Source organism: Anopheles cruzii, chromosome 3 (genome assembly GCF_943734635.1).
Source record: "Anopheles cruzii chromosome 3, idAnoCruzAS_RS32_06, whole genome shotgun sequence".
Taxonomy (NCBI): Eukaryota; Metazoa; Arthropoda; class Insecta; order Diptera; family Culicidae; genus Anopheles; species Anopheles cruzii.
Genome location: NC_069145.1, coordinates 51,008,889 through 51,036,796, shown reverse-complemented (window position 1 = coordinate 51,036,796; position 27,908 = coordinate 51,008,889). Strand labels below are relative to the sequence as shown.

At 37.9% G+C, this 27,908-nt stretch overlaps 5 protein-coding genes across 8 annotated transcripts; 3 read left to right on the top strand and 2 right to left on the bottom strand.

Annotated features, from left to right (window-relative positions):
* The first annotated feature begins 4,382 nt into the window (after nt 1-4,382).
* LOC128273739 (brachyurin-like) lies at nt 4,383-5,595 on the top strand. The gene is made up of 2 exons (XM_053011772.1): nt 4,383-4,476; nt 4,570-5,595. The coding sequence occupies exons 1-2, from the start codon at nt 4,429-4,431 to the stop codon at nt 5,332-5,334; spliced, it is 813 nt and encodes a 270-aa protein (XP_052867732.1). The 5' UTR covers nt 4,383-4,428; the 3' UTR covers nt 5,335-5,595.
* A 360-nt stretch (nt 5,596-5,955) lies between these two features.
* On the bottom strand, nt 5,956-16,760 carry LOC128273737 (dnaJ protein homolog 1). 4 transcript variants are annotated; one of them, XM_053011771.1, is made up of 6 exons: nt 16,652-16,712; nt 14,554-14,867; nt 7,887-8,191; nt 7,562-7,787; nt 7,135-7,492; nt 5,956-6,657 (listed from the first exon to the last, which is right to left on the bottom strand). In XM_053011771.1, exons 3-6 carry the CDS (start codon nt 8,107-8,109, stop codon nt 6,421-6,423), a joined length of 1,044 nt encoding a protein of 347 aa, XP_052867731.1. In that variant the 5' UTR covers nt 8,110-8,191; nt 14,554-14,867; nt 16,652-16,712; the 3' UTR covers nt 5,956-6,420. The 4 variants fall into 4 exon arrangements, with proteins under 4 accessions (XP_052867731.1, XP_052867728.1, XP_052867730.1 ...); XM_053011768.1 differs by having other exon boundaries at nt 7,135-7,787; XM_053011770.1 differs by lacking the exon at nt 14,554-14,867 and having other exon boundaries at nt 7,135-7,787; nt 7,887-8,124; nt 16,652-16,760.
* Nucleotides 16,761-18,431: 1,671 nt separating this feature from the next.
* LOC128273947 (uncharacterized) lies at nt 18,432-19,239 on the top strand. Its single transcript, XM_053012020.1, has 2 exons — nt 18,432-18,527; nt 18,587-19,239. Exons 1-2 carry the CDS (start codon nt 18,467-18,469, stop codon nt 19,042-19,044), a joined length of 519 nt encoding a protein of 172 aa, XP_052867980.1. The 5' UTR covers nt 18,432-18,466; the 3' UTR covers nt 19,045-19,239.
* A 2,035-nt stretch (nt 19,240-21,274) lies between these two features.
* LOC128274170 (uncharacterized) lies at nt 21,275-26,470 on the top strand. The gene is made up of 6 exons (XM_053012278.1): nt 21,275-21,371; nt 22,297-22,900; nt 23,774-24,122; nt 24,198-24,592; nt 24,666-24,787; nt 24,862-26,470. The coding sequence occupies exons 2-6, from the start codon at nt 22,615-22,617 to the stop codon at nt 25,627-25,629; spliced, it is 1,920 nt and encodes a 639-aa protein (XP_052868238.1). The 5' UTR covers nt 21,275-21,371; nt 22,297-22,614; the 3' UTR covers nt 25,630-26,470.
* Nucleotides 26,471-26,557: 87 nt separating this feature from the next.
* Nucleotides 26,558-27,549, bottom strand: LOC128274171 (PITH domain-containing protein GA19395). Its single transcript, XM_053012280.1, has 3 exons — nt 27,294-27,549; nt 26,996-27,222; nt 26,558-26,914 (listed from the first exon to the last, which is right to left on the bottom strand). Exons 1-3 carry the CDS (start codon nt 27,486-27,488, stop codon nt 26,704-26,706), a joined length of 633 nt encoding a protein of 210 aa, XP_052868240.1. The 5' UTR covers nt 27,489-27,549; the 3' UTR covers nt 26,558-26,703.
* Nucleotides 27,550-27,908: the final 359 nt, after the last annotated feature.

Below are 27,908 nucleotides of genomic sequence, written 5' to 3'. Positions count from 1 at the left end.
CGGCTCAGTTCCCCAGAAAGATAGGAATGCGCTCACGATTAAATAGGCAAATAGTTAGTTATTCCGCAACGGCTAAGACGGAAGGAATAGCTAAGCGAATAGCTTCCTCTCCTGTTCATCCACTTGCTGCATCCAATCTGCAGCCCAGGCGTTAAAGGGGGGCCGCAACTACGAGGACTATCCGCTGCAGGATGAATGAGTACTCCGTCCTCGACCTCGATGCTGGTGCGCTGGTGCTTGCGCAAGTTAACAGACCCCAAGCGGTCCTAAACAAACATCCGCTCGACCAGACAGGATCAGACCCGGATGCTCTAAAGGGCGGAAATGTATCGTAAATAGTTCGACCCTGACAAACATGCAAGGTCAAAAAGACAACATAAACAAAACAATCGAAGCAAGAATTAAGTTATTTACTCAGGTGCAAAAAAAGCAGGGATCGGCCTACAATGGATGCCATTGCTATAGCATCTACATCAACTACCTGTGTGTTCCGAAGAACGCGGCTATTCGCAAATGTATGTCAATCCACACCGATCCTCACACAGCCTTTGACACGGTCAGCCATTCTTTGCTCAGGAAGTTGAACAATTTAGGTCTTAGGTCACAGTATGTAAAGTGGATTGCTGTATACTTGAAGGACAAGAAAATTAGAATCAGAATGGCTAATTCAATGTCTGACGAGCTAGACACTTTATCTGTGTTATCTTCTTATCGATTCTTGCCTTGCATACGCCGATGTTTTTAAAATTGTCTGAGAAGAGGAAGTATTCGTGCAAAACAATTGTAAAATGTTACTAACATGTAAATGTCTAAAGCCGCCGTTGATAGAACAATCGGTAACGCTCGTCGTTGTCACGCAGCTGGCCTGAGTTCGATTCACAATACCGGCGTGACATGGGTGTTGGCGAGGGACGAACAACCCTGCCCGTAAAAAACACACCGTTACAGAAAGCAACAGAGATTTACATTGTCTACGGTGTAGGTTAAGACCGCTCAGCTGTTGCTATTGCCGGATAAGAAGATTTGCTTAAAGATGAAGATTTCAAGATACGCAACTACGGCCGGAGAAAAATCCAAAGAAACGCGTTTCAATGCTTTAAATCTAGACCACGGGCCAAGTGACTGTAGAGAACAACTTAAAAAAGCAATAATAAAATGTATTTTTGAATAATTATCATTTTATATATCATAGTTATATCATTTCTGTAACCAGAAACTATTTCTAGTGAACACTTGAATGCTTACTTATTTACTTACTACTTGCTTGCTGATGATAAGGTTATATTTGAATGAAAACAAAATATGATTTTCAGCGTGATAATAAACCGCTGTTTTTATATGGTAACGAAATTGTAATGTTTGTTACAGCAAACCAGCAGCTGAGTGCAAAATTTAGTACGTAATACGGCTCTTCAAACAAATTATAATTCCTAATTTGATTTAAACGGTTTTTAAGGCCACTAACATAAGTGCCGAAAATTGTATGTTAGTTTTATCCGTAACACTTCTGTTAGAATCTTTTCCTAGTTCAATGAAAAGAAACCAGCTTAAATATTTCGTAGCCAAACCTATCCTTAAATTATATTTTGTATACAGCTCACAGTGTGGGAGTGCGCAATAGCAGTGACATTAGCGAAATTATCTTTCAACACCTGATACCAACCTGACACCATGAGGGTATTCAACATATTCTTAAAATATAATCTTGCTGAGCATACCAACCATCGGCTGATCACGGGATTTTGAAAAATCTACAGCCATTTGCACTTACCCACGTACTGGCCATAAGTTTTATCGTTTAGTCGATTTCACCGAGAAAGTTACTTTTCGGTTTCATTCCTTCGTTTCCCATCCCATCACCAATGCCGTTATTACCGTTGTCATCAGTGGAAAGCCCAAGCCTTGCTCCTTTGCTTCCTTATTCGCTACGCTGATTCCTCGTTCCCTTGCTTCCGCGGTCTTCAAGTCAGGAAAAGAACAAGGAGCGAGGGTCCACATTACAGCATCTGCTCAAATTCATATTTTTTCGATAACCTCCTCATAGCCTTTCCTCCCTGTCCTGGTTATCTGAAAAGTTGGTGTTTGTGGGGGCCGGAGTAGGCTTAGCATATTTGGCTGCAAAGGAAAACGATGAAGGTGGTGTCAGACAAGTTTGGAATTGCTCGGTCCCCTTCGGGAGATACTGCAGACAGCACATGCTGAATTTTAAGTATGGTACAAGATGTGGTTTGAAGTCGAAATCGAACGTACTTTTACAACGAATGTGATATCGATGATCCATCAGAGTAGTACGCGTACGATTTGCTGTATGCAATGATTTGTCTTGCTGTCTCGATCTTCCATCCTTTGGAATACTATCACTCCGAATACAATACCTTCACTACAAAATTTTGAAACATTGCGGTGATTATCCTATGCAAATAGTGTCCATTTTAAACAGTGTTGTCGATGCTTTAAGATTCATTGTTAACCCTACAACACTGAAACCAAAGCAAAAACGGTTTTGTGTACACAAGAACAGCAAATTGTGCTTGTACTGTTTGGCGGTGATCCGATCGATACGGCGACAAATAGGACTCTCACACTCTAAGCGATGTCCCTAATTAATTTTTTTTCGCATTTTTACATTCAGTAGTGATAAGATTTTTATCATAACTCCGATATTTACAGATGGCTATCCATTCAAAATCCGTGCAGATTGTATAACTTCAGGGGCAAAAATACCCTCATTATATTGATCGAAAAGGGCTAATTTTTGAACGTGTATTGGAGAAAATGTTGAATTTGATGAAAATACTTGCAAATCAAAGTAAAAACAAAGCTTAAAAAAATCTGTCGATTCTTTCAAAAATCATTTATGTCGGGCTGCTGTATACAAATTCCCCATAGTGCACCCGAATCACGGCGCCAGGAAACAAAATGGTAATGACTATCATTTTACCCTTTCGCCAGAAGCCATTCCGATTTCGGAAGTAACATTATTTTATTTTATAAATACCCATAAACCTCCAATATCTTTGTGTAACCCTTTGAAACTTCGACATTGTAATAAGCACTACTAGACGAAACGTTTTTTGTTCACATTTGCTAGCGTCTGACTAGGGAAATGGAATCAGCTAATGCTAACCAACAAGGAAACGACAGGTTGAGTACGGTTTGGAATACAGTATATAGTAAACATCAATGCTCAGAAAACGTATTACACGTGCTACAAGAAAGAAGCAAATACTTCAGATAAAGTATATAGTTGAACTTTTGATTAAACTATCTATGCCATAGAAGAAAGATAGTATAATTAAAAGATGATACTATCTATCCTATCTCTATGAACATAGAGACGAGTGATCTAGTACGTACCTGGTACTTGCTTCTATCTACGAAACGGTTTTTACTCTTACATATCCATTATTTGATCAAAAGTAGAAAGATACACGACGCAAAATATAACTGACGATTTTTTACTCAAATATTGAACAAAAAAACTATTGTGTTCTTTGGAAATTCCAAAATTTTCAAAATTTTGTTGTCATATTCTGCATCAAACTTGGCAATCATAAGACCGTCACCAACGTTGTCGGTGACGTACCTGCCTGCTGATGCTCAAACGCTTTTCCTTATCAGTGAACTATTTCCTGACCGTTTTATTCCCGTATGATCAGTAATCATAATCTATCGCGTATAGGCCATGGCTGAAGGCTCGCTAGGTTAAGAATCACACCACGACTTTCGCTTCGCTTTAGTGTGACAAAGACTTCCGGTCTTCAGACAAATCGTTACTATATTCAGGCCTCAGACCACTCCTCAAAAATTAATTAATTTACTGTTGATCATTGTATGATGCAATAATTATTCAATTATTTCTTTTTGTATATGTTTGTTTTGCTAAGTTTAACATTACGTTTTCATTAGCATTCATTAGTACATTTCGTTCGTACACCGTTCATTTTAATATTTATTCATCCGTCCAATTATATGAGATTCACTTATGTGAAATCTTCGCAGAACCCTTTCCTAGACAAAGACCGTACAAACAATTAATGACTTATCGTCTCAACCTAATCTGACTGGAAAAAATCCCTCAGTATTTCCCCGTAGTTAATCATTTTATAGACGTTTTATTTTGTGATAAGCGATTTATATATCCTTCAAGAAATACCCAATATTTGCCTGGTCACTAAGAGAGTGAAGTTAATTTTCTAACATCTTATCAATAAACAGTCTGTTACACAAGCCAGGCTTCACAAAGTTATCAGGCCCGTATCTCGTTGGATGTTATCGTAACTCGATTACAGATAGGTTCAATTATCAAATGCAGCAAATCCACGTAACAGAGTTTCACTCAGTTATACATACATATATAAGGGGTAACTGCTAGGCGTAACTGGACAGATTAGCTTCCGCCGCCCGCAAGAGTTTGCAGTATCAATCATGAAGCTGTTGGCTGTACTTGCTTTGACGTGTTTTGCCGTAGCTCAAGTCAGTATATCTTCAAGAGAACACATCGTTTTAACTCTCGACGAACTCGATAGTCTATTTCCATAATAACTTATACACTTCTTACTTTTATAGGCTCGGGAAATTAACTTCCAACCGATCGTCCCATTCCGCGATGCAACTCGCAGCTCACGAATCGTGAATGGATTCCCTGCAGGGCCCGGTCAATTCCCTTATCAAGCGTTCCTGTCTGGCCAAACCGCCGGAGGTAATCTAGCATGTGGTGGTTCCTTGATTTCCTCCGAATGGGTGTTGACTGCTGCTCACTGTCAGGTTGGCGTCATTAGTTTTACGGTTCGCGTGGGAACAAACAACATCAACGAGGGCACGGTGCGAACGTCCAGTGCAATTATTATCCATCCTGCATACAACGCCAACAATCTGAACAACGATATCGGTCTCATCCGATTGAATGAGCCAGTACCAATTGGAGGCAACATCCAGGTGGTTGCTTTGCCAGAAGCCAATCTTGCCGAAACATTCCTAAACCGCGTGGCTACCGTTTCCGGTTTTGGACGCACAAGCGACGCTAGTGGAGCCATTTCGCAAACACTCAACTTTGTGCATCTGAACATTATCTCCAACATTCAATGTATGGGAACCTATGGCGCTGCGGTCGTGATCGATTCTACTGTGTGTGCCCTTGGACGTGACGCTCCTAACCAAGGTACATGCAATGGTGACTCTGGTGGTCCGCTGACCGTTGATGAAAACGGTCAGTCCCTGCAAATCGGTGTGGTTTCGTTCGTCGCTGCCGTTGGTTGTGAAGCTGGTCTTCCTTCAGGCTATGTGCGCACAACTCACTTCCGCGAATGGATCCGTCAACAGTCCGGAGTTTAAACCTGAACAAAAGTTGTTTTAGGAACATTCCATGGAACACGGAGAAAACATGGCTGAATCGAGAACACAATACCAACTTCCCCGACAAACGTTAAGGAACAAAGTGCAATACAAATAAATACATCTATTGTTTTTGTATTTTTTTAAATTTGTGAACGACACAAATAATTGTTTTATAAACATACATTTTCGAATTTATTTTGAACAATTTGATTGTGAGAGTTTGCTTTCATAAATTAGCTCGAGCTTAATTTCATTCGATGTCGCCACTATAGTTTTAACAATGTAAGTAGCCTTAAAATTTATACAAGAATCAATCTTCTAGATTCTGCTTTTATACTTGTTAGGAAGTTAACCACCGTTGATAGAGCAGTCGGTAGCGCTTGTCGTTGTCATGCAGCTGGTCATGGATTCGATTCCCAAGACCGGTGTAACAGGGGTGTTGACGCGGTGCCAACAAGCCAGCCCGTGAATACAAAACGTTGCAGAAAGTAACAAAGATTAACAATGTTCCTGGTACAAATCAAGACGGCTTGGCGGTTGAGTAAAAGTATTAAGAAGAGAGTAAGAGTAAGTAAGTAAGTAAGAGAGAGTAAGAGTGCGTAAGTTACAGAAACTCAAACTATAAAACATTGTTTTTTTGAATTATTTGAATGAAATAATAGCGTTTCACGGATTTTGTTTTTATTTATTTTATGCAAACCGTGTAGATGGCATACGTCATGTTTTACAGACGATGTTACCGAAAACAAGATGTCGATTAAAAAATAAATACAGGCTGTTCAATTCGCTCACAGAAGTAGCATAATCGTTCACGGAACTGTTATGCAGGGTGAAAATGTTGTCAATACGAAGGAATCATGGCACTATTTACAAAATTAAAAACATTTTTAACAAACCTATTCAGCATAACTTTTTATATAACAATAGGTTGGTTCAAATTAAAGTAAGCAAGTAGAAAATTGTAGAACATAAACTGTGAAATGCTAACCATATGTATATCGACACAAGCAAATAATAAAACGTACATAAATGATGAAATACACGTGTTTTCTCCAATGCTAGCAACTATGCTGTACGTTAAGACTATGAATTTGGAAGCATATCGTTTAATACTTCCTTCTCCGATGGAGTAAGTTTATCGGGAAACTTAATGTCAAATGCTACGAGCAAATCGCCTTTCCGCGACGGTTCCTTAGGGAACGGCAGTCCATAACCTTGAATTCGTTTCACTGTGTTCGGCTTTATTATCTCCTGTTTTGTACTGATACGTAGTTTCTCTCCCGTCATTGTCGGCACTTCGAAGATGACACCACAGAGAGCCTGGAACGCGATAAATATGAAGGAAAAAATGTTTTTATATATCTTGGAAAATTACAAAAAACAAGTGATTAAAAAAAAAGTATTTCAAAGTTCACTATAGTTTCGAAAGGCGGTGCGTCACTAGCTCTGCTATATAAAATAGTTGAAACGATGTGAACTGATTTGATGAATCAGAGTACAAGAGCATCTGCACATACTGATTAGCCGCACTCTGACACCGTATTGTATAGACATGCAATTACAAAACATTTAAACGATTATGTATGTATGTGTGTGGGACACAACTTTTGATGACGTAAAGAATAGATATATTACAATATTCTTATAATCTTATTTTATTGTAATAGCAAATGTTCCAGTTAAAATTCCAGTATTTGTAGCTGTCCCATTTAAAGACGGTGGAATTGGCAGCTGCTGGTTAAGATACATTCGGTCTTTATTTAAAACACCTTAGAAGAACAATTAACGTCTACTTACCTGCTTCAGGGTTAATCGAGCAGTATATCGGAGATCGCTGCCTTCTCGTCGGAACCAAACGTGTGGTTTGTCTCGTATCATGAAAACAATATCAGCTGGTATTTTTCCTTTTGCCTGATCGCCTTCCTTCTGGAAAGTCACCTTCGTACCAGACTTCCAACCTGGTTTTATTGATATACTGACATACTTGTCCTCCTTTTTGGAGGTACCATCCGGCTGAAGGACTCCACGCGAAATTTTCATCTTTTTCACGCAGCCATGGTAAATTTCTTCCAACGTCACATACAAATCATGCTCAATTGGTGGATCTTGCACCTTTTCCTTCTTCAATGGTGAGTGAACGTTGAATGAGTGTGACCTATTCAAAAAGATAAAAATAGCTTTTTGGTGAAATGAACATTTCCACAGAACCTTTAACGGATTATACCTGAAAGCTCCTCCTAAACCATGTCTATTACTACCTAGACCACTAAACGGTGTGAAAAAGTCGTCATCATTGAAAATACTACTGTTAAATAAACTATCATTGTGCATATCAAAGAATGATCCGAACGGGTCGCTGGAACCAAAAAATTGAGCAAACGTTGCTCTTGGGTCACCATGGAATTCGTATGTAAAGTTTTGTGAAGAATTTGTTGTGCCATTGGATGCACCTAGAAAATATAGAAAACAAGATAAAAAAGAAATTTTTTTAAATGTTAAAAAAAGTACTTCGAGAATCACACTATCACTAAGAAAATATAAATACGTACGTCCTTTTAGTCCTTCTTCGCCATACTTATTGTACAGCTCTCGTTTCTTTTTATCAGACAACACTTCGTAAGCTTCTGCAACTTCCTTAAACTTCTCTTCTGCACCAGGCGATTTGTTTTTATCCGGATGATATTTCAATGCAAGTTTTCGGTAAGCCTTTTTAATATCTTCATCTGTTGATCCTCTCGAAATACCGAGTGTTTTGTAGTAATCCTTTCCCATTGCGCTTTTTAATCACTTTAACACGATGGATAGATGTTATTGTTTATAGTTAGGATCAGTTGTATCTATGACTGTTGATTGACTAATAAATGGAAACATAAAAAAAATTTGTGATCTTCGTCAGACAATTAATATGCAAATAAATCAGAAAAATTATATACGCTTATGGTGCTAAAATTTAAAGTACACTACATATGTATCATATATACAAATTGAACAAAACTGGTAATACACTTTACTGGGTTAGGATTTCAGCATAAAAACACTTTTTAGTATGTATGGATGGAGTAAATTGTTGTACATTGTTAAGTATACTTTAAACAATATCCAGATTTTTTTCGTGCGAAAATATTGAAAAACAAGCCCCTGACAGAGTTTGCCCCAGAACGTCTTGGAAAATAAAAAACAATTTGCAGTCTTCACCATATCTTGGTCGGAAATTATCTGTCGGAATTAAAATCGATTAAAATTTAGTCAAAGTATCATCAAATCCTCCCCCTACGCTTTTTAATAATGTTTTTTCCTTTAAACGGTCAATAACAGTGATGTTTTACGAAAAAATCCACCTTGTTTGGGTGGGAAACCTCCTTAATGTAAAAAAAAATGTTTAGGCTTTGGGCGAAGGTATTTCATATGTATAAAATATGTACCAAGTTTGAAATGAATCGGGTCAAGTAGTTTTTAAAATGGCAGTAAAAAGGAACTTTAAAAAAGTAGTTCTGAGATACAGGCGTTGAAAAGGTGCAGGGTCTTGAAATGTTTAACAATAAGATAAAACAAAAAAAATTGCAATCGCAAACCCCACCACCAATTCACCACCATAACGTAGTTTAATGAACGGTAATGTAATTGTACTCTGAGTGAATTACAATTAAACGGCATTCTATAATAAATATTAGTCATTTGTCAAAATCGACTGAAAAACGGCTGAGTTATCTAACATTTAAATATCCCTTATCGGGAATACGCACCCTGTACTTGCAGAGATTTCTGAGCCTAATTTTTATTGCTTTAAATTTCAGTTTTATCGCTTAATATGACGAAAAGTGTTAGCGAAAGTTATCATATTTTAATGGATGTTTATGGTGAACATGCCTTCCTGAGAGAACGTGTCAGGTGTGGTTTGAGCGATTTAAAAGTAGTGGTTTTGGCTTGCAAGACCAAGAGCGACTTGGACAGTCAAAAGAGGTTGATGATGAAGAATTGGCAGCATTGCTCAATCGAGATGCATGTCAGATGCAAACAGGACTTACAGAAATGTTAGGAATTGACCACACGACAGTTTCCCATCGCCTGTGTGCCGTGGGAATGTTTAGAAAAATGTCTAATGGGTTCCACATGAATTGAAAAAAGATACATTGAAAAAAGGAAAACCATTTGCGAATTACTGCTTGTACGGCAGAAAAGAAAGGGGTTCTTGTACCGAATCTTCACTGGTAATTACGCAAAAAGTCCTGGGTACAGCCTGGAGAACCGGCTCCATCGCAACCAAAGCGAAATATTCACTGTGCAAAGGTCATGGTGGGATATGAAGTGGTGAAAGCTTTTAAGCTTTTGAAACCTCATGAAATTATTGATGCACAATCCCAATGATGGATTAATGCGTTTGAAGCATGCTTTGGCCCAAAACAGGACCAAAAAGGGATAAAAGATAACAGAAACTAATTTTTCAATATGACAACGCTCGACCATACATCGCAAAACCGGTAAAAACCTATCTCAAAAATATCGGATGGGAACTGTTAACCCGTATGTTTTCACCAGCACTAATTATCTGAAAGATGGGAGAAAGCAGTAGCTAACGACGAACAATACTTTTATTAAAGAAGTGATATGTTTTATTGTTGTCTTAAAATTTGTCCTAAAATTTAAAAAATAATAATGAATTAATTCAAATACCTAATATTTGAAAACATTTCATGTTGTTTTCGGTTTGATTTGTATTTCTATCGTTGTACTCTAACTTTGAACAATTGTTCAATAACCTCCAACGTATAGTTTGCCATAAATTTTTTTGTTAAGAATAATACAACCGTATTACTTAATACACTTTGAATCACAGGAATTCCGAACACTCTCGACGCAAACCGCGAATATCAAATGTACTTGATGTGTTACTAAAAAAACAATTTTAAAAGGCTTCCTTCAGTGATGTACGAGGCCTGGCAGATGGGAGATGTGGAAATAACATCTTAGGTCCTCCATCAAGACCACGCGTCGGCTCACAACGCCCACTGTGTCAAGGACTATTTGGTCAAAAAGTAGGTCACAGTTATGGAACACCCGTTCTATTCGCCAGACATACCAAACGACGGCTTCTACCTGTTGTCAAAAATAAAATACTGCTTGAAAGGAACCTGCCACAAGTCATCAGAGGACGCAAAAAAAATTGGCCAGGCTACTCAACAGCCTGGCGGAACTGCAGCACTGCTTTGCACAGCAACAGTCTGGGAATTCAAATGCCCGTTCTTGTATCATCTGCCATAACAATGTATGGTGATATATCTATTGATCTTATGATTGATCGACCGATCGATCGGATGTTTTCACTTCTCACTCATTTTGTTGACAGAAGGATATAGCTAATATTTAATGCAAATATTTACAGAGAGAGGCCCTCTCAATAACATGAATTTGATGAGAATTCGTGCACGAACTTTCATACAAATCTACGCGAAGAGGATAGGATCGTCAAACCGAAAGGCACGTTTACACTGCTAATATCCTTAGCAAAAAATTAACGCCCTCGAGAGTGCCTTTAGTGTATTACTCCTTCTCCAGTGCTCTCAAATGGTTCAAGGGGATTCGAGTAGCAATATTTTCTGTCGCATTGACACAACCCCAACGTCAAGGAGAAAAGATTGCTCGGTTCAAGTTTACCTTGTTTTATATAGGTACTAAAACAAACCACCATAAAAACCAATGGTCCAACCAAATTAATACACTCAATTTATATTTCCTGGTATTTATTCCTAATTTAGAAAATTGGAATGCGTTTACAGTTGTTTTAAATGTGGCATTGAATTAAACTGTGAGTTAGTCTCTGCTAACCCGTTGTTAGCCGTGAAGTAGTTAGCCAGTTAGATTATTTAAACCTTATCAGCAAAACAAATGTAAAAAACAACCAAGACTCAGTGAATGAATAAGAATAGTGAGAAACTGGTGCTTGCTTTTTGTAGCCATGGCACTTATATCACGAGAAGCACGTAATATACCATACCTTTTCGAGTACCTTTGCGAAAAATCAGTTTCGAAAATTGTGAATTTGATTTTACACCCCGAAAGTACGGCTTCTCTTCATCCCAATAAAGAAGTTGAACCAGTATTGAACATAAGTCCTCTTACGATTGCATACGCGCAACGCACAGTGTTCAGTTGAGTCGGCAATATGTCAAAAGTTATTGCCATATGGAACTGCATAGCAGAGTAGTGACGAGTAGTTTTCACCATATCAGTAACCAACCCAGACATTGTAGATAATCCAAAACATTATACCATTAAAGGGCATATGATTCAAACTTGTTTGGAAGGTAGGTTATGCGTCATTTTATACACACAATCATTATATTTTTTAACCAGAACGAAAAACGAAATATATTGGTAGACATATTCGAAGCAACTCTCGCAACCAAAAGCACCTTGCCATCGACTAGAGATCTTTGATCGCTCTTACGAGAAAAAAACACATGACTAAATCAAAGTAATCATTGAACAAAATGTCATAACGACTTCAAACCAATTAAACCAATAAATAATGAAAGTAAAAACAAAAACTCTACGCCCATTTTCTATAACCTCGTCCTCATGGCCTGCACGAGAGAGGAATATAAATTGATTAAAATGGTGGTACGATTTTTTTTTTATTGTTTAAACATAAACCGACAATAGATGAACATCTTTAAAGATTGATCGTTTAGTCTATTTTTTCCAACATGATTTTTTATCTAATTATATCATGTAGTAGAAGAACATATTCTACTCAACTTTTATAACTAGAGAAATAGCTCTATGAATTATAAGCATAAGCTTCCCGCCGTGCTGGACAATTCGTTTGCCAAAAGATCCATGATCAGCCATTTCGCACGATCGTCATAAAACATGCAAGAAGGCGCCAGCATGGCGAGTGATAAGAACAATAACAAGGTAGTGAAATGGAAATGAATATGTATGAATTCTATAAAACCATAATACCATAAACCATAAATAATAAATTTGTCAATGGTATGTACTGACTTGTAAATAACAAAAAACAACATAAAACTGACAAACACGCCACAACAATTTAGAAATCGATTCAAACATACTTCGTTTTACCAATAACCAAACATAATTTTTCAAGCCTACCAAAGATTGACAATGCGTCAGATGGCTAGATTCATAAGAACCAACCCGATCGGAGAACTGTACCTCTGAACCGCCCGATCTCTGAATTCGGCCAAAGATTCGGCCACAACTGACTCACGAACCACGCTTCGGATTTTGCCTAAAATGGAAACCAATCACACCTCCCCAAAAATACCGTGGATCGTGGATCACACTAAAACTTCGCGTTGCGAACACTAGCTTCGTGTGTCTCCCATGCCGCAGGTCTGCCAACGAGACGCAACGACACAGCGCACAAGATCAGCTCCATCGATCGAATGGCATTTATGGTGGCAAGTCTTTCCTTTTATGAGAAGACTTGTTTTGGATTTTCCGTGGTAGGAGACCCAAATAAGAAGACACAGCAATATTTGAACGGACGGTGTCGAACCTTAGCACGATTGCTAAGCATATCTACATGCAATTATCATGTGCTTGTGCATGTCTCTTACGAACTGTTTGACACAAAATTCAATTGAAAAGACACTGACCGTAAATGGTGACAAACCTGTCGTTTCGATAAGCGGTAGCGCCTGGCAAGGAGAACTAGAAGGATGAGCCCAAAACTCGTTCGCTAGTCGCATAGAACTGGTGCTGAAATTATAATCTAAAGGGCATGTTCGCTTGAAGGTACCACTAGTAGGCCACGTAATAGGTTAACGAAACGTTCATACACAGGAACCAATGGTCGCTAAAGCAAACTTTCACTCCAGTGTTGCGAATATGTATATATTTATTACAAAAAAGGTATCGCCAGCTGGCAAATAGATGCTGTTTGTACACTCCTCTCGGTTTGAGATAAAGATCTGCAAACTCGCTGTATTCATAACTTTTCCATTAATGATCCAGACTGCAGACCTATTGCTGCTCCTGCAGTCCAGAAGCACATAAGCATACGGTTTGAAGTAGTCTCCAACAATATCTCAATAAACACTGACGATCGATCTATCGATCGATTGACACTCTTCTGCCAATACATTAAGTAAAAAACAGTTCCTTTATCAAATTATTGAACTGACGGAGTGTGTTATTGTTTTTAGCGATAAATTGTTTATAACACGACACCTAAAGCAGCTGAGGATGTTGGATGATTTCTGATTCTAGTCAAAGTCTGATGGGCTTTCCATAGTTGGAATAAAAGTTCGCTGTTAGTTCTTCACTCTAAAAGCGCAGAAACGTAAGAAATTTCTTCACCTTCTCTGATTCATTTGTTTTTTTTTTCAAATATTCAAAAGGGAGGCCAAAAAGCGACCAACCGAATTGCAAAAATGACTATGCCAACAAAGAACGAAGTCCAACTTCTTCGTAAGTATAGTCGTTTGGGCGATTGAAGACGGATCGAAAGGAACGAAAATCGGGATGATCACTTTGTTAATATGACATATTGTTGTGTAAAAAAAATTTACACTAAAAAACACATTTTGCTAATGAAATATCTATCAAAAATCAAAGTTTTTTATTTTTGAAGTTATTAAAAAAGTTGTGCCAAAATGGTCGGTAACGCTCGTCGATGTCACGCAGCTGGGTTGGGTTCGATTCCCTAGACTAGCGTAACAAGGGTGTTGGCGCGTGGTCAACTACTCCACCCAAAAAAAACCACAATGTTAAAGTACGCAACATTATCTAGTATGCATTACTTCTTCAACAGTCAAAACAACTTTCGAGAATATGAATATGAATTAATTACATAACAAACAGTTCATACATAAATACGGTCCGAACCGTTCTTCTAAGATTAACAGTTTAAACATGACTGTTAACCACTTTTAAATTTTTTGGTTATTTTTACCAATATTCAAATTTTTATTCAATATTCAACCAACCCCACCCACCCACCAACCCCACCCACCCAAAAGTATGAAACAAACTAAAATATACTACGTGCAATCGTACCCTCAAAAAGTACGCGTACCTTAGATAAACTCTCTCACTTTCATTACACAAAGTAATAGATTCCAGGATTCGGGTTCATGTACGCTGAGTTAGGTTATAAGTGTTACTAATCTTGCTTATACTTCCACAAGTGTACTTTACATAAACAGCTGAGCCGTGAAATGAACGAAATCCAAAAATAAAACTCACCACAGGGCAACGTCAGATTACGTTTTTGGCGTAGTAATAATTTTAGATTTTACCTTTTTCATTTCTTTCACATGTTTTGTTTTTAGAATTCACTTGGAAACTGTCTGAAACCTCAAACAACACATCCCAACGCCTTTTACCCCATTTTTAGCGTTGTGGATGTATTGTGTGGGGCGTTGTGGGTATTTTCAACCAAACACACCTTACATTGCTGAGCGGTGTTTGTGTACGTAATTTTTTCACTTTTGCACACGTAAGGCAATTCAATAATCCTAAACCATCCGAAAAACCATCACAGCAGAAACGATCATAAGCTGGATTTGAAACGAACAAACGGTACTATTAGTGCAGTTTTCAGTTAACGTCATGTAGAAAAGCTAATCCGAGTAACAAATGCGATTTTAAACAATTATTCCCGTCAATATCCGTATTTTCTGAAAGACGAGAGAATCATTATGCTGGGGAAATGAAGAAATTCATCGACAGGGTTACACGTATGCCCGTAAACGATAATTCTAAAATTAACCCAGACACTCCACTTATATTGCTTAAAAATAAAACAGTCACGAAGTTATGAGTGGTTCAAATCAATTGGAAACAACCACCAATGATCTGTTAGCTTCTCCATTCAACTAATGCTAAAATGCAAAGCAGATGGTGTTGGAATTTTTTAACTAGATCCGGTCGCCGGTTTCTGGGTTACCAACGAGGGTATTTTATTTCCGAAAAATAATAAACTTCGCTAAACTCATGCTGATTACAGAAAATCTGCATGATTGCTTCCAGTGATGGTTCGCTGTGTGTGATTAGCGGTCAAACAATTATATCGTACCTAGTAAAATGAATTCGTCATATTGGTCAAAAAGTTAGTCTTAGTTATAATTTTAACCTAAAATGTAACGTGACACATTTGGCTTAGTTCAATAAATTTTCGGAATAGTAAAAATGTGTTAATTATGTCTCGGTGAAAGCAATGGAAGCGGTGGAAAAGTGCCTTGAAGTGTCTCACTTATGCTGACAAAAATCTGAATCAATCAGTTTTTGACGCTGTCAAAGTAACCTTTATCCTTTATCAACATAAAAATTTGCTATATCAGTGGTTATTTTCTCGAAATCGACTCTAAGGTTGTACAAAAACTTCGCAACCTGATGAGACAATCAATTAATAAGCATCAATGTAATGGACGTTTTAAAACTTATATTATTACACCAGCAAATCGCACAAGTAATAGTCAAATGGACCTTTATCGAACTCCAGTGCACTAAAGAAATGTACGATACCAAGGTATAGTAATGATTACCACCATTATCAGAACCACTTGAGAAGATATCACATCTTTATACATCAGCAAGATTTATAGATTAACTTTTGTTACCCAATGGCATAGAAAGGGAAATTTTCAATGATATTTGATACCTTTTTTTATGGAGAAATTAACGTATGTTTCGATTCCAATTCAATAGAGAACGGTTCCGATACTTGTTACGAGGCGCTTGCTTGTAGAATCAGGTTTTCAACAAACTTAAACGATCACGTCACTTTGAGCCGAACGAACGGGTTAGTGGTGTCTGTGCGATCGCCCGCTAAGCTGAATCGGCGCACAAGTACGTGTTTTCAACGCTATGCTTTGGTCTCGGCGATGAAGATGAACCTTGGTAGTTATTTCACTTCTTAACCCAGTGAATTTGAAAACACCTACGCACACTATTGATGGCAGCTAGTAGCACGGTAAAACGGTAAACACGCCTTGCCGGCACTAAAACATTACATGGGGCTGCTGCTCTAGAACTAGACTCACGACAGATCGAAAGATGTTTATCAATACAAACAACCAGAAACGCATCCAATCGGGCTATGGTGGTCAGGTCGCAGCGGACTCGTCACATCTACTAAAGTACAGGCGCGAAAACTGAATATCCTTGATCCCCTTACAATGTTGTATTACGCACTCGATCGCAACGACCTTGTTCTCCGTTCATTCCATGCACTCATCACTGCACCAGCGCGTGTACATGTTCGTTTGTGTCATACGTGGTAAAATGCATTCGCAAAATACTCAATTCAATAATAGAAATGATTGTGGCATTGACGACGCACTTTTGCTACAGAGCTTCAACCTTGGTTTAAACAAACTTTGTGCGAATACGACACTGAGACCGATTCTAGAAAATTGTATGGGCAAGGAGTGAAAACAGTACATTCCCACCCCAACCCAACCACACACAAAGAGAGTCGCGCACGCACTAAAAACGGCGCACCGGTTTGCGGAATCAAGGATCCCGTAGCATTAGTCATACGAGCTGTGACCTAGAGTCTGGGTCTGAGCAAAACCATTTGTGGATGCCCACCCGGAGAGAGATGACGAACAAAGAGAAAAAAGCAGAATCTGAGAATGACAGAAGAATGATCGTGCATGATCGTGAATGATCGTGAATGATCGTGAATGATCGTGTGTCGCGAATGCATAATTTTAAGGTTTTGAAACGCATGGAAACCCCTGAGCTGTCTTGGAGATGGCGAGTAAGCAATGAAATCAAGGACAAACTGTCGTCTTGTGAGACCGGTTATTCTCAGTTCGTCTCTGACTTTCATTCGACTAACACTAACTTTTTGCGGCAGTTTCAGAAAAAACGAGTCAAACAGACACATTTCAGCTCGCTCATACTTCAATATGCACAGTATATTGTTATGCTATTGTGACTATTGGCAGAACTCAAAACATACCATTTCTAACGTCGAACGTACCAGAGAAGCTTTAATTTTTAATTGCTTCGTGTGGCTCTCCAGTTACGTTTTCAGCTACTAGGTGTGTGCGTTGAGAAACGGACTTTTAAAAAGATGGTTGTACCTGCCGATTGGGACTTCCCAGTTTAGTGGTTCAATCATCATTACCTTGTTTTGACATCAGGTAAATGATTTAAGGTCGAAAAAAAAATATTACGGTTTGCAACCCATCTTTGAAAGGGTTAAACTATGTCAACTTTTGTGCCTGAAAATGACGTTTTGCGGGAATTATTATTTTTCTGCTTGTCTTGAAGAAAACGGCTTCGGAATCACACCAAATGCTTGTCGGGACTTGTGTTTGGAAGATCGCAGTGCTTTGAGTGGTTTAAAAAATTTCAAAATAGCGATGTTGACTTTTAAAAAAGAGCCTTGAAGGACTTCAAGAAACGGACTTTCTGGTGGGACAGAAAGGTGTGGTGTTTCACAAGCTCCTAAAAACCTGATGGAAACGTTAATTCCGATCGCTGCTGACAACAAATGATCAATTTGAACCATGCATTGATCGAAAATGACCAAAAAGCCGTTCCAGTTTTTTTAAATGGAAGCGCCTGGTGGCCCGTGAAATCAAGCACCAGGCGTCCCAAAAAGCAAAAATGTTTCAGGATACTATCAACTCACTTGGATGGGAGCTGCTATCTCTCCCCGCGTTATTCACCAGACTTGGTTCTTTCCGAATATCATTCGTTTTCCTCGATGGGACACGTATTGGCTGACCAGCCCTTCGTTTTTCTACGAGGAAGTCGAAATGGGATAACTAATTAGTTTACTTAAAAAGTCGAAGATTTCTTTCGTCTGGGAATCCACGATTTAGCAGAGAGATAGGATAAATGTATAGCTAACGATGGCACATACTTCGAATAAAATAGAAATTTGCATAATAAATTTATAAACATTTTTTTGTATGTTAAAAAAGTCCGTTTCTCAACGCACACACCTAGTACATAAAAATAAAATTCAACAATTAGTACCAAAAACGAAAAACAGATGCCGCTTGCGGAATATTTTATCTAATATTTGATCTAAGAAACGTCAAAGTGATCGAACGTCATTCGATTTTAGATCGGATTCTTGCATTTTAGTTGTAAATAACCGCTTTATTTTGTGTGTTTCTTACGATACGTTAATACAATGGGTGATTTAAGGCAAAAGATCATTAAGCAAAAAGAATGCTTGCGACATTACTACAACCGTAAGTGCAAACAAAGCTTGTTTAGTGACCATTTTAGGAAGGTCGAATCTTTTTTGCAGCTAAAATAAAGGAGCAAAACTATGTGAAAGCAGCAAACAATGTCGCAAAGGTGCATTCAGATTTGTCCGGGCTGTTGGAGCAAATTAACATAAGGAAGCTCAAAACACAACAACTACAGTATAACGTACCGGCAACCGAGAACGACACTGTATATTTTAACAAGATGCTGGAATTACTGTATGCCACCTTCAAAGACGGTCTGCGAATGGATGACCAAGCCAGGGAAGCTGACCTAGGTGCAACATTCGATAATACAGCTATGGTTACGCCACCATTTCAACAACAAATGCTAAAGGTGAAACAACAGATTGACATACTATCCTTCGAAGTTGCAAAGTTAAAATCAGTAAATGAAGCGTTGGATACTATCTATGCGAAGGATAAAATGGAGCTAGCTCTGGCATGCAGCGAACCCGAGAATGCCGAACTCGAAAACCAGAACAATCATTCTTATTGATAGAGATTTTCTGTAAAGCGTACTTATTCATGAAACTGTTTTATATACAACATAAACCACAACATAAAGCAAGCTAATACCTGTTTCATTCGTTGCATATACATGTCCCTAATGTCTTGTGTCTTTCTCCGAGTTATGTGTTGTCAAGTATAAGAAATTTTCCAGAAAATATACAATAATCATGAATTGACTAAACAGTAACATAGACCAATAACTTAAACAGTTTTTCAAGGTTTTTTTTCCACATTTCTAAACCTTGTTTGCGTAAGCTAAGCACAAAAATACTGTTCGTTCAAGGTTAACTATTTTGTTATAGATTTATTTTATTAATTTTTTACCTTTAGCTTACAAACACTATAAATATGCTACATTGTTCGGCGCATTCAAAGCCCTTGATATCTTAGCTGTTGCATCTTTTTTCGCACCTGTGTAGCGGGTCTCCGGAACATGCGCACATGCCTGCAAAACTCGCATCTTAGTAGTTGATGTCATGTTTTATAAACAATAATTAGCCGCACAACACAACGCACAACGTAGGTCGTATGCGGTATTAAAACTAGTTCTCGAAGACCTACTATTTTGTTATTTAACGAGATCGTTTATTTTGTTTACTCTTTTCGTGATTTGTTGATGAAACAGGTGTCTATGTAATAGAGTGAAGGAGTGCAAGAGAGGTTGGCAAGACCCAAAATGCTTTTACTAACAATGCAGGTGACAGGTCCATTTGCGTCTTCATCTCATCTCTTCATTAACATCTCTTGATAAATTAATAATTGTTTCCATTCATTTCACATTCTATAATTGTAGTCGTATTGTACTAAGAATTAAAGATAGCGCTAGCAGCTTCTTTGTAAACAAACAAGCAGTGAAGGGCTAGCGTATCGGCACAAGAATGCCAATCGACATTTAACATGCATTTAACTCACACATTTTGTAAGATACTTCGAACAAAGGCACATCATTGATTGGTAAGGACGTATTCATAACATAGATCCATTATAACCATGTTACAGGCGTGAAAGCACGACGAATAAGTTCATTGTACAACAAAGTGAAGTGATCAAACGTTTTACACTTTTGTAAAGCTAGATGAATTAAATAGTGCATTCTCGTTTTTTAAATATGATAGAAGCGTATGATCGAGATCTCTGGATCGAGAAGAAAAATATAATTTTTACTCACCTTGTTGGTTATATGTAACTATATTGGTTTGCATGTGATGGAGCAAAACGGATTTATCAAAACAAAGTGTTGTCGTACAAACAAGATCATTCAATGCCATGGAGGAATGAAAATTGTTTCTTAAAATGATTTTGAAAAGCAAACAGGCAGTGGAAATCTCTGCATTCTAGCTAGTTCCTTCCTTCAATTTGAAATTCTTCAATATTAGACCCGACAATATCCGATTTTTTTAGTTTTTAAAACCTATACGATCCATTCTATCTCCAAAACGGTGCGGTTTTTTCAGTCCAGGACGGTCAATCTTTTTCATTTATTGTTAACTAGACCCCCTAGACCATTTACCATCAGCAAACTTATCCAAGGTGAATTTTCTTTTATCAATAAGCTTATATTTACTGAATAAAGAAGACTAGTTTAATTAGAAAACATTCTGTATAATAGACTGGTCCTGTGGTTTAAGAAGAAACTAGTAAAACTTTCTAACTACTGTTACGTAAACTATCATTTGGCAAATCTCCATCTAGCATGATGTTGTGTCCATAGCAGTTGTGTCCATAAGCTCTATTTGTCCCTCACCTGTAAAAACCTAAGATCGTGTTCCTACTGTATCTATTTAGTTATTTTAGGCGCAAACCGTGACGAAAGCCAACAAAATGCTGCTTTGGTTCTACAGCATCGCTCTTCAAAAACCAATATATAACAGAAGCAAAATTCATTTAAATCCCATTTTTATATCATCGTAGCAACAAATATGTATTTAGTTATAGTCCAACAACTTTGAATTTTAAAATAAATTGATCTAACGGCGACTAAAAAGTAACCTTCAACATTTTGGTCTGTAATGGGTTGATTATCTCACTGTTCAGAGTGAGACAAGGTTCGGCCACGCTTGTAGGGCGAAACCGTGAAACCGGCACAGGCAGCGAATAAAATCAACATCTGGCTTGTATCGTTTCCTCAGTCAACCACGAAACCTAATCATAGAAGGACAGCTTTTTTATGCTGTAAAGGTATACTTACCTGAAATACCTTATAAGATTCTTTCCTTGAGAAGGCTTCCATTAGAAAATATGTCAATACATTAGTGCGTTCTGAACCAGTTTCAAAGTGAGTTAACAATACAGATGAAAATTACAAACTTTTAGGTAGGTATTATGACATTAATAAGGAATTCTTCCCGTATATCCGCACTAACTTTATACAAAACAATCTTCAAAATAGCTTATACAATTGACGTGTAGCAAAATCAACTTATTGGTGAAGTTTACATCGGATTCGTGTTGTACAAGGAGTTGAAAGAAGCAAAGTATATGTTCTCAAACTATGGATAAACTGTTTTTGAAATATTAATTTTGATATTCGTTTGAAGTATTTACACATGGTTGCATTATTTTGAATGATAATACGTCTTTAATTAATATGTTTGCTTTCCTTTCCTTAACTTTGTTGTTAACGTTTTTAAAACGTATTCTTTATGTTTAGATAAAGCTTTAAGCAGATAAGAGTCTCATCCCAATAATTCAATCCAATAGGCTCATCTTGCGAACATAAATTTCCTACGCTCTGCTCCAGCAGTTTATTCTTCGTTCGCTATTATTCAATTGAAGTTGATAATCAAACCACTAGCGAACTCTGACATCGCTGACCACAACGCCGACCGTTGCTGGCCATTTCATTACTAGCTTCTTGGACGTCCTCAAGCAAGCAACAAAAGGAATTTTGGAAAGTGCGCACGTCCGATACCCTACTCAACCGTTTCATGTCGAAGTGGACTTAGTGGGCTGATTTGAAGCGGTCTTAGCAGTTGCATCACCACAGACAAAGAATGATCATTTATGCTGATGATTAATGCGATTGGATGAACCGAGATCGCATTGCCTTTGCGACAACGTGCACTTTGCGGAGTAGTAACCTGGAGAACACATTTGTGGATATTTGATCTAAGTGAGTTGATGTACAAGAAAGAAAAATGTGTATCAAAATGAAAATTGAAGACATTTTTCATATGTTCATCATAGTATGAGTTTCAATCATATTCATCAATATGTGTATTTATTTTTGTTTTCTTAGAATAACTATGAAACTTGACCAAACCTGCTGTGCTAAAAGTTATTACAAATCGTGACAGGTCCTATGTTAAACTTTTTTTGTGCGTTTGTGCTGGTGTGTCCATCGATCTACTAACAACGGTGCGATAAAGCAGTGAACAAAATAACGCTGCTGAAAAAGAAATCGTGAATCAATGTAATGTGCACAGAACGATTATGTAAACAGTTCAAATAAGATTGCTTCCAGAACTGGCTATCCACCGTGAAGTGGTTACGAATCGTTAACATAGCCTTGAAAGTTAACATTGGTAATCAAAAAACATTAGCCTGTAGACTGATAATGTCTACCAATGTAAGACGAAAAGATAGTTCCAGATGGCACCTACTGGTAGCCCTGGTCTGCTTGTTTTGCACAACTCCTTGGAAAGACGCAACGGCTAATGACGAAGAAGTAGTAAGTGTTGGGTACATCAACCATGAGGCGCTGGGAAAGAAAATTCTTCCGGATCTATCGACAATTCAGTTGCACGAAAGTGTCCCGGAAAAGTACCGGCCGGCAGCCAGTCGATTTGAACTTCTTTGGAAAGAGCACGTGACGGGGATCAAAGGATATGATACTGTAAAAGGTAAGTGAGTTACGGTGCATTTTTCGAGACAAAAATTATACTTTTCCTGGTCATAAACAGTCTGCAGTTTGGGTCTAGTATCAGCCACACCAGAACCAGATTAACCACCCTTCCTTGCGAAGGGACATAGCTTATAATCAACCAATAACCAACTACCAATAGAACCATTAAATTCGTTGGCCAATCTTTTAGTATTTCTTTGTGAGAAAACAGACCGGCGTGTGAAGGCGCATGAACTGCCCGTTCACTATGCATTTTCAGTAGACGTAATGCTACAAAGATTCAAACTTGTAAGCATCCTGATTTCTTATAAGTGTTTATCTTATAACGCAAAGCTTAAAATAGATCATATAACTGCTGTCTTTTTCTTTCTTAACAAAACACCACCAACGAAGTAAAACAAATCTTGTAAAATAATATTAGTTTGTTATTGAAAGTAATCGCTACGTGAACCTTAATTAACTATTCTGTGCGCGTTGGTACAGTTAGACGACATTGGCACGAGGTGTGGGTCACTCACAAATAACGTGGGCCGTGGGCAAATGTAGGTCAGAAGCAATCATGTCTCTGTGAAAGTAACGTTGAACGAATGCTTTTTGTCGTAAAGCAACATGTACTGAAGCCATCAACAAACCCACACGCTTCAAAGTAGGCACAGACTAAGCAACGTACACTGCACTATGCAATAACTAATGATTTGGATAAATAGGTAACAACTGACGGCGATCGAACAAAAAATATTGTGTATCAGTATGACGATACCACATGATATTAAATACCATATTTTTATATGATAGGTGGACAATCTTATGACATTTTTTATGATTAATTCAAAGTAATGACGAAAATCTTGAAATTCCTCTTCCTTTGCAGGGATTCCATTTACGTTGGTTATACCTGACAAAATTGACAGAAAAGCCTTTGAAAACAGTTCCCCAAAGATACGAGAATTTTTGCTAGAACATGTTATTCCCGGAGCCCTAATGGAAGTGAAAGATCAAAACACCTACATCAACATCAATCAGCGCCCAGTTCACGTTAATCTGTCCTGTATCGATATGCTCATGGCATATGAAATAAATCAAAGTGCTAAGGTGCTTACTAAACGCCATATAACGGAGCATCTAAGTTTAGTGTTTATTGTTGGGAACCTGACGGATCCAGATTCTCAAAATTCCTCGACAAATAAACTAAACAAACGCAATATTCAGGAGAACAATCGGTAAAGCTTTCTGTTTCCCGTTCCTAGTCAAGAATCCTACCAAATCTCACATTCCGTTGTCTTGATTATCTTTAGCTACAATGAGCCTCAACGTCTGGAAATGAAAAACTCAACTAAAGAAGTCGCCAACAACAAGGAGAACCATATTGGACAGCATCTGATGAATTTCCTGGTTGGCATGAAATCGGGGACGAAGGTGTTCCAGCACTTTTTTTCCAGCTCAAATCTCAGCCAGCTAGTTGACGACAGCTCATATATGGTGCTTATTCCGTCCGACACCGCCTTTCAACGCTGGCATCCGATTGATTGGGGATTCTACCCATTTAGTGTCCAGGAGTTTACCGAAACGGTGTTGCGAAATCATTTCATTCGCGTGAAGCAACCGCTACGAATGGCTGACTTGCAAATGTCTTATTCAGAACAACGTTTCAAGACTCTTGGTGGAGAGTACGTTGTACTTAAGAATAAACGTAAGTTTTTCGCGTCACCAGGAAGTAGTTTACAAGCTAGTAAAAACATTATTTTATATTTTTTATGTTTTAGCATCTCCAAATGTGAACAATGTTACCATTTTATCCGATTATACGCTCTCCACTGGGGTCGAGGTGTTTATTTTATCAGAAGTTCTTTTCGTATCCGAAGCAATTGTGTCTCGGCTACACCAGGTAACCATGTTATATACGCGCTCCATGAAGTCGAGAAAGGTTAACATCCATTTCTTTTTCATTTTCTTGGACAGATGCATAAGGATAAAGAAACGCCACCCCTTTTGGCTTTCCCGTGGTTTGGTGCGCAATTTCTTTCTCACTCCTTCCTCGCATTGGAACGTGACACACGATTTACGCAAATTACGCGCTTTCTAAATACAGCTGAGGTTGCGCAATTCATTTCTGGCTCAAACTACACATTTTTCGTTCCAACCGACGAGGCATTCGAGCGCTATAGTTTTGAGCTGCTGCCTGACAGTGTATTTGCTTCGGAAAAAGGTATCCGAATGTTACTGAGCCATTTCGTTCGAGGACGTCTATACGATCGCGATTTAAAAGATGGCGAGGTGTTCGACACAGTAGGCGGGATGCCGATAAAGGTTCGACGTTTGTTCGACAACAATGCTACCATCAACAATGCGCAAATCGTTGAGTCTGAGGTATTTGTCTACAATCTCGGTACAATGTATTACGTAGATGATGTGCTCTATGCTGAGCTACTGAAGGATGAAGTGCAACAAATCACCGATCTTAAGGCTGTTGAACGAAACATTCCAGAAGGTGGTGGTGTGGAAGTGTACACCACGGAGCAAAACCCATCATCCGATCGCACAACATCCACCATAAACTATTCATTTTTGGGTTTGCTCACCACGAGGGAAGATGTTGAGCTGATCCCAATCGATGTGACAGAATCAAGCAAATCCAAATGGGACGATCGTGGTGTATCGTTACATGACGACGAGATTATCACTCCAAAGGCTCTTCCTTTCCGATTGTTTTATGAACCTAAAAAGTAAAACCGTGTTAAGTGAACACGAAAAGTAGAAAGTCAGCAAATTGTAACTGTTGACGTGTTCCACAGTTGAAGAGATGAAACTCTTCAGAGTAACACAAAAATATCCATACCGATAAAATTTTCATATTTCCCTAATGCAAAATAACAATGATGTATCTATGCGATAACATTAAATGTTGCCGTCACATGTAGACATTCGCATTTTCCCAAACAGTTGTATGTAACAACCAAACATGTAGATTGAACAATGCATTATCGCATTTTCATGCATTTTTGCTGTTTAACGAATCGAATTTACACTTATTTCATTCATTAGTTTCATACAATAAGAGACTTTACAACATCGGTACGTTTGCACAACGTTGGATAAATGATATAGTACATTAAAAACCGTTTAAAATGCGATAGATGAATAGAAAACAGAAAACAAATTTATCGGGATAAAATACAAAACCTAACTGTAGTCAATAAGCGCAGGAATCTCATTAAGTTAAGAGTGGTCTCGCGTTTTACGTAATCTCACGTCAATGTAACAACTATTTATTAACAATCTTGTAGTATTTCTTCCAACAAAAAGTGAAGAAATACTATTTCCCTTCGCAGAAAATTCACTTAAGATCATTCTGCCAACAGAATAGGGTGAAGATCTCTGCTTAACATCATGCAAGGAAACATATCAAACACAAATGTCCGTATGCAATAATAGTTTCTATTAATGAATATTGTAACATGTTTTTCTGCGCTTTAGGTAAACATTCTGTCAACAAATTTGGGTTCCAAGGAAAACAAACTGAAATCGTGTAACGATGGAATCATGAAATAAATATAAACAACACCAACAGACAAAAGATACGCAATGTACGTTTCATTTCATGGTAAATTAATTAAAATCTTTCCAAAATGTTACTATCGGTCTGTATAGTTAGAACAACGAAGTTCTACAATTAACTCTACTGTACGATACTCGAAACAAACTCATAGAATTCTTATAAAAGGAGTTCAACCGTATCAGGGGCTTTTAAACAGATGTATTTGCACAGCAATTGGATGATATCCATGTGTCCAAAGTGGCGTATCATTGAACACGATGATTCACTGAATCGAAAAGGTTTCCTTTGTGATCTGAAACGTTTGCTCGTGCTTCGTAGGTGCAGATCGTAACGCCATGATGATGTGCTTCACTAAATTCCCCTTTTAGGCCTATGTAGTACACCGTAGTATTATCGCTGCCATAATTGCTCGGCAAGTGTATCGAAAGATGATGTACACTTGCAAATGTGACAACCCTTATCGTAGAAATCAGAAAGAAGCAAACGTGTGTTGGCTTTAGTCGGATAAAACGCCGTGATATGTAAGAAGTAACATACTTTGTTGGATATTCAATTAAACCGCTGGTATCCTTCTGCAACGAAAATTCTTGATCCGGTGTGGAGTCTACGGCATCAAATGTCATTTTCGGACGATTTTTAAACAATCTCATCTTCCTGGGATGGGAATCATCGTCTGCACCAATAATGATTATTCCTTTCAGCTTTATGTTCCCTGTGAAGGGTATGTTGAATAAGAGTTCCTCATCTGCATCGCTGGTAACAAACTAATAGAAAAACGAATATACGAACAATGAAACAATGAAACATATTATGGTTAGCGTTAACATGGTCAGACCTTATCATAGTTCAATCTTTCGTTGTAAGCTTTGAAAACGCTTTTGCCCGTGTTTTCCACTTCTTCGTTCAAGCACTCCACATTTGAAAGATCAATTTTTTCGTATAAACTGTACGCTAAACCCATTTCTAGTTCGTTATCGATGCCAAGAGCTTCATGCCCGCAACCACTCCCATGTGAATGTCCGTGAGACATTTTTTACAACTACGACTTGCAGTTTGCAGTTGGATGTTTTAAGTGGATTGAGCTTGAAAAGTTTTTCCAAATCAAAAGAAAATCGTCAACAAAAAAAACAATAACAAAATAAAACAATGACAGTTCAAATTTTTGTTGACAGATCGTGGGTTTTTTTATCGGAAAAACATCGAAAAAACACCGTGTTACCGTTTTCCGCGAAGAGTTTCGTCCGAGTGAAAATTATACGTTAACTCGTCGATAGCCAATATTTAAAAAAAGTCGTTACCAGGAGAATTTCGTACATTCGCAGTAAAATTCATTAACACCAAATCATTTACTTAATTTCTTCTTATTCGGCTGAACGGTCTTACATCCTGCACCAGAAACAATGTTAATCTCTGTCGTTCTCTGTAACGGGTTCGTTTTAATAATAATATT

Bases quoted from the DNA above. Each gene is read 5' to 3' on its own strand.
- LOC128274171 (XM_053012280.1), bottom strand. From the start codon at position 27,488: ATGTCTCACGGACATTCACATGGGAGTGGTTGCGGGCATGAAGCTCTT. The intron at 27,223-27,293 runs GTCTGACCATGT...TTTTTCTATTAG, and splicing joins AAAGATTGAACTATGATAAG to TTTGTTACCAGCGATGCAGA. The intron at 26,915-26,995 runs GTATGTTACTTC...TTCTACGATAAG, and splicing joins TTAATTGAATATCCAACAAA to GGTTGTCACATTTGCAAGTG.
- LOC128273947 (XM_053012020.1), top strand. From the start codon at position 18,467: ATGGGTGATTTAAGGCAAAAGATCATTAAGCAAAAAGAATGCTTGCGA. The intron at 18,528-18,586 runs GTAAGTGCAAAC...TCTTTTTTGCAG, and splicing joins CTTGCGACATTACTACAACC to CTAAAATAAAGGAGCAAAAC.
- LOC128274170 (XM_053012278.1), top strand. From the start codon at position 22,615: ATGTCTACCAATGTAAGACGAAAAGATAGTTCCAGATGGCACCTACTG. The intron at 22,901-23,773 runs GTAAGTGAGTTA...CTTCCTTTGCAG, and splicing joins AGGATATGATACTGTAAAAG to GGATTCCATTTACGTTGGTT. The intron at 24,788-24,861 runs GTAACCATGTTA...TTTCTTGGACAG, and splicing joins TTGTGTCTCGGCTACACCAG to ATGCATAAGGATAAAGAAAC.
- LOC128273739 (XM_053011772.1), top strand. From the start codon at position 4,429: ATGAAGCTGTTGGCTGTACTTGCTTTGACGTGTTTTGCCGTAGCTCAA. The intron at 4,477-4,569 runs GTCAGTATATCT...TTACTTTTATAG, and splicing joins CGTGTTTTGCCGTAGCTCAA to GCTCGGGAAATTAACTTCCA.
- LOC128273737 (XM_053011770.1), bottom strand. From the start codon at position 8,109: ATGGGAAAGGATTACTACAAAACACTCGGTATTTCGAGAGGATCAACA. The intron at 7,788-7,886 runs GTACGTATTTAT...TATATTTTCTAG, and splicing joins CGAAGAAGGACTAAAAGGAC to GTGCATCCAATGGCACAACA. The intron at 6,658-7,134 runs GTAAGTAGACGT...ATCGCGTTCCAG, and splicing joins CTCGATTAACCCTGAAGCAG to GCTCTCTGTGGTGTCATCTT.